General features: G+C 40.6%; 1 protein-coding gene across 1 annotated transcript; it reads left to right on the forward strand.

Annotated features, from left to right (window-relative positions):
- The first annotated feature begins 339 nt into the window (after positions 1-339).
- On the forward strand, positions 340-4804 carry fam167b (family with sequence similarity 167 member B). Its single transcript, XM_060933307.1, has 2 exons — positions 340-698; positions 2586-4804. Exons 1-2 carry the CDS (start codon positions 441-443, stop codon positions 2847-2849), a joined length of 522 nt encoding a protein of 173 aa, XP_060789290.1. The 5' UTR covers positions 340-440; the 3' UTR covers positions 2850-4804.
- Positions 4805-5704: the final 900 nt, after the last annotated feature.

Genomic DNA, 5704 nt, shown 5'->3' on the forward strand with positions numbered 1-5704 from the left:
GGCTCGAACCCGGACCTTCTTGCTGTGAGGCGACAGCGCTAACCACTACACCACCCCCTCAGGCTGGATCATTAGGGATAAATTTATGTATATCTTCATTTATGCATAGATTTCTGGAAAGCTGCTTTTTGACAAAGTCTATTGTTAAAAGTTCTACACAAATAAAATAAAAGTGAATTGAGTTGAATGAAGTGAATGCACTGCTCCAAGCCTGGATTCCTTTATGACGTGGGAAACAGTGATCCTGAGCAGCAACACCTACCGGTACTCCTCTCCCACGGCATGTGGGCGGTCACATACACACACACACACAGCGCGCGCTCTCACGCTATAAATATTTTCGGCGCTCTTGTTGAGACCAGACGCGCCTCCGGTAAGCGCGTGCACTGTCCACAGAGAGAGAGAGAGGGAGAGTCGGTTCGGTTGGGTTCGGTTCGGGGATGGAGAGTAAGGAGCCGGAGGAGAGCTCGGAGGAGGACCTGGACAGTGTGAAGGCGCTCACCGAGAAGCTGAAGCTAAAGACGCGCAGACCCTCTTACCTGGAGTGGCAGGAGCGCGTGCGCAGCGGATCGTGGAACAGCTACCGAGGCGCGCGCGACGAGACCGTGAATGCAGAGCGCGAGGACCGAGACGGCCCGCGAGACATCTGCGGCTTCCGGTCCATGGACGATGCGCTGCAGTGGCTCCGAACCGAACTGGTGAGGAAATAAACACTCAAGCTACTGCATTATTATTATTATTATTATTATTATTATTATTAATTCAACAATTTAAATTTTCGGATTATTATTATCAACAATAATTTAACAAATGTTATTATTATTATTATTATTATTATTATTATTATTAATAATAATTCAACAATTTAAATTTTCGGATTATTATCATCAACAATAATTTAACAATTATTATTATTATTATTATTATTATTATTAATTCAACGATTTAAATTTTCGGATTATTATTATCAGCAATAATTTAACAATTATAATAATAATAATAATTATTATTATTATTAAATAGCAATAATAATAATAATAATTATTATTATTATTATTATTATTATTAATTTTATTATTAAAATGAAAAGTATTTATTTATTGATTTATAATTGCCCAAAAAGTTGCCATCACCATATTCTGGACCAATTTTTTTTTTTTTATGAAATAATGTCCCTTTACACACTCATCCAGAAGGGTAATTTTGCACAAGGCCATCTGTCTACAGCAGAAAAAAATAAAATAACAAAACGCGTCTGGAAAAATCCCAAAGGAGTCTGGAGCCGGATTCGTGACATCACCTGACGGTTTCAGTGCACAGCCTGTGTAGACCAAGTGCTCCCATTTCTCTCTCATTGTCCGGTCTTTTGGGAAATGATGAGTACTAATCCCATCAAGATTGGTGTTGCTACACCCTCCTACGATACATCTGTCAACCATTTTAATAATTACGTGATAACATTGAAGAAATTTGCAGAAAACCACCAGGTCGTTTTCTCAAACAAACCAGCGCTGACACAGGATTCAGAAGGAGGCGTCCCGCACGCGATGTCACAAAAATCAATGTTTGCCGGGAAATCCAAATACCAAGTTTTTTCAGGGGCGGACCAATTGGCCTCAAATGGCTTGATTTCAACTGAATTTTTCTGGTATTGTGCAAGGTAAAAAAATTGCACAAAATCCAAAATGTTACAGATATTTGACCAAAGTTTAATATAAAATAGGAGAATTACATTGATCTTGCGCCTGAATTTACCCGTGATATGCACTTTAACTTCTGTTTCTTCTCTTTATCTTTCAGCAGTCTGTGAAAACAGAGCTCTGATTTCTTATTAAATCTATTTCTATACAATCACACAACAGCTCTTTCACATTTAAGATCTGTTTTGTGTGTGTGTGCGCGTGTGTTTTTTTCCATGGCATTTGAGCTGTGTTACTTCCACCTACAGTGAAGTCACGTGCATTCCCTCTATTGCACATTATTGTTCGGCATCTCTCTACACAATGCAATTACAACTAGGAAAAGTGAAAAAGACTACGCAGCCTGATAGCAATCGTGGTTCATTATCTATTTTTTCTATGTCAATCATTGTAAATTTGTACCGCAATTTATCGTCATGTGATGCGATATATTGTTACATGACTAGTTATAACTAGCTACAGGGATTTTTAAATAAAAAATAATAAATTTCTGCTGAAACACTGCACAAAATATTTATAGACTGTCATTTTGGTGTCACCCGCTCTGATGGTGTCATCAGGTTTGCCCCACACATCCTGCACCCCTCCAGTGATGCCACTGATTCTGATATAGTGAATTAAAGCTGAAATAAATCTTTCTATGTCTGATAGTTTTAAAATGATCACTGATGTGAACAAAATGCATGCCCTGATTAACTAGCCCCAAGAAATGTACAGTAACGTGAAATGAATTGATTTGTGGAAAACTGAGATCGAATATCTCTAGCTCGGGTGTATGTAAACTTTTGGCCTCAACTGTAAATAATTATATTTATATACAGTCATAAATATTGTTGTCTTTCTGCCTAATATGTAACACCACTTCCCTGTGGGTGTGTCTATCAGAGGGAGATGCAGCGGCAGGACCAGCGGTTGGCGCGTCAGCTGATCCGTCTTCGTGGCGAGCTGCACCAGCTGAAGGTGGAGCGTGTGTGTGATAGACATCGGGAGATGCTGGATGACGCTGCACTGGAACTGGAGGAGTGTGATGAGGAGTGTGACCTGCTGTGTGACGTGCCGCTCAAGGCCACCTTCACCTTGTCCACGCCGCTCAAACACCTCGGCCTCACCAAGATGAACCTCAATGCCCGCCGGTTCTCCCTCTGCTGAACACCTCCAGATCCTTGGGGAGAGAAAGATCTCACTAGCTACAGATAGACCACGTAACAGGCTGAATCTTATGTTCACAGCTCCTGAAGATCTGTCGCTTTAATGACGTCAATATCCAACACTTCAGAAAGCCAAGGTGCCTTCGAGATAGGATCTGCAGCTTACAAAAGATCTCAGAAGCCACAAAAAAACAGACCATGTGTAAATATTTTAGCTCTTAGAGACCAGGAGTCTGTGGTTTTGCTAATGTTCCAGGAGGGTTCAAGCTCAGCGTAACCTTAGGGTTCTCTTTCGATTCAAGCGCTACCAAGCTGCCACTGCTGGACCTTTGGTGAGGCTGACCCTGACCTTTGACCTCCAGCTTCCTTTCAAGTTATGGTGGAGAAAAACAGTGGCACCCGTGTTGATAAACACATACTAACTGACCTTAAAGTCCATAAGGATCAATAAATTTAACAAAAATTAAGATGACTAGTGGTTGAAGAACATCGTTCCCAAGGAAATAAGCCATAACACCTACCAAAGATCAACCAAGCCTCCAAGATTGTGGATACTAATCACCTTTAGCTCAACTTCAATCTTCAAGTGATGCTTTTGGGACTCCAATGACTGTCATGTGACCTTAGTGTCATCGTGTATAAATAACACTAAATAAGGCAGTAGACCTGATGAAGAACATCAGATAAGTGGAAAATGTATTGAAGTTTAAGGTGTGTGTTCTGTTCAGGTCAAAATAACCTGATTTACATTTTTATTTGAAGTGGAAACATAGTAAAATGTTTTCTTTTTCAATATTAAAATTTGCTTTGTCAAAATACCTACATGTCTACATCGCTAAATTACAAAGCAGGATACAAGACCACAAATAATGGCATCATTGTTTATTGAAATTATGAAGGAGCAGTTTTGGGCAGGCTTGTAGTACTCGAGTCTGACTCGTGCCCTAGTTTTAAGGACTTGTGACTTGACTTGGACTTGAGCGCTGATGACTCGGACTTGGACTCAGACTCGTACATTAACTGCATTCAGACTCATAAACTGAAGACATAAATTTATACTAATTTCATGCAAGAGAATGCACATTCACCTGTTCATACGTCACGTTCAGGAACAAACTAACGTTAATGGCGCTAAAATGCCTGGAGAGAACACCCTTAGGATTGTCCGTTTTGCTTATACAGACTTCTCGTGCAGTGGGGAAAAATGCATTGCTATGTGTTCCATATGTAGAACTATTGAATAGACGACAGGGACAACTTCGAACTTCAATCATCATTTGGTAAGACTCCACCCAGAGAAGGAAGTGACATGCTATGTTCGTTGCTCTGTTGATAGTGGGCGGGGCTTGCTTGCTGAGTGATGAACGAGCTAGTGTTAACCCTCTCTCATGTTATTTGCCCTGTTGATAGTGGGCGGGGCTTGCTGAGCGATGAACAAGTTTTTTTTATCTGTAGCCTGTTAACTAAAATGGGGCAGTCGAGCAGTAACATTACTCCAAGACAGTAGCAGAGATGCTTTCACATAAAGGCAGCAACAGTCACCATCAAATGGTGGGGTTGGAGTCTTGTTCTAGGACTCGACTTGAAATATTCTTTAATGACTTGAATTTGACTCGGACTTGAACACTGGGAGCTCGAGACTGGACTCGGACTCGAGGTTTAGTGACATGACTACAACACTGGTTTTGGGTCAAGCAAAAGGTCAGAGGTAAAGCTGTAACTATCCAAGCTTTCAGACATCTTCAGAACAGAGGAGTTTGCACTGTTTAGCTGTTTATAGCTGCTATAATCACGAGTGAGAAGAGGAACCTGGACTTTCCACAACATAAACAATATAAACATAACTATAAATGCATAAAAAGATCATTGTTTGAGAAATGTTATAACATGTAATTGTTGGAAAATTACTGTAATATAAGAGAAATAAAACACCTTGGGATGTGCTGTGTTTGGAAATGAGTCAACTTTCATTCCGCTTCATCACTCCACCTGTTGTTGATTGTTTTCTTATAACTGCACTCCTTTCAGAAAGTTCAGGCTTCATGTACTTTGTCATCACCATAAAACCTTGCAACATTAAAACAAACTATGGGCATGGGGCTGCACTGATTCTCACTTTCTTTCCTTCTCATCCTGACCTGGCTACTTCCCAAAAATCCTGCTCAGAATTCCAGACACTCCATGACATGAGGCCAAAAATAACTCGGAGGCAGATATGATGAGAGACGAATTATAGCTCAAAAAGACATGTTGAACAACTGATTAACCATATTGTTAACAAAATTACACCTGTTCAAAAAGAATCTTTCCAGGGTAAGTTCTTAAACCGGACAGACCCAGTACTATGTCCAATAGAACACAAGGAGAATTCATCCATCCATCCATCCATCCATTATCTGTAGCCACTTATCCTGTGCTGGGTCGCAGGCAAGCTGGAGCCTATCCCAGCTGACTATGGGCAAGAGGCAGGGTACACCCTGGACAAGTTGCCAGGTCATCACAGGGCTGACACAAAAACAAACAACCACTCTGTTAGGGTTTTGCTGGGATTCGAACCTGGTTCGTTGGTGTGATAATCCAGCAAACCCCCACTAGGCCACCAGGGGGATGACTCAAATGCAGAGGCGTGAGGCGGAAGTAGAAAAAGAATCAAAAGGTTTATTTAAACTATATACACTATATACAGGGCAAAACAAAAGACAAAAAAAAAAACCAAAGAGTATAATCCAAAAGAAAAGCAAAGTGCAAAAATACAAAAGCTAAGAAGATCAAAAAACACAGTGCAAAGGAAACTGGAGATAAACATAACAGCACAAAGACTCCGTGACAAGAGGACTGAACTCAGGGGTATAAATA

This window comes from Neoarius graeffei, chromosome 11 (genome assembly GCF_027579695.1).
Source record: "Neoarius graeffei isolate fNeoGra1 chromosome 11, fNeoGra1.pri, whole genome shotgun sequence".
Classification (NCBI taxonomy): Eukaryota; Metazoa; Chordata; class Actinopteri; order Siluriformes; family Ariidae; genus Neoarius; species Neoarius graeffei.

Excerpts from the sequence above, each read along its gene's own strand:
- fam167b (XM_060933307.1), top strand. The coding sequence starts at position 441 with ATGGAGAGTAAGGAGCCGGAGGAGAGCTCGGAGGAGGACCTGGACAGT. Across the intron at positions 699-2,585 it reads AGTGGCTCCGAACCGAACTG|AGGGAGATGCAGCGGCAGGA; the intron begins GTGAGGAAATAA and ends TGTGTCTATCAG.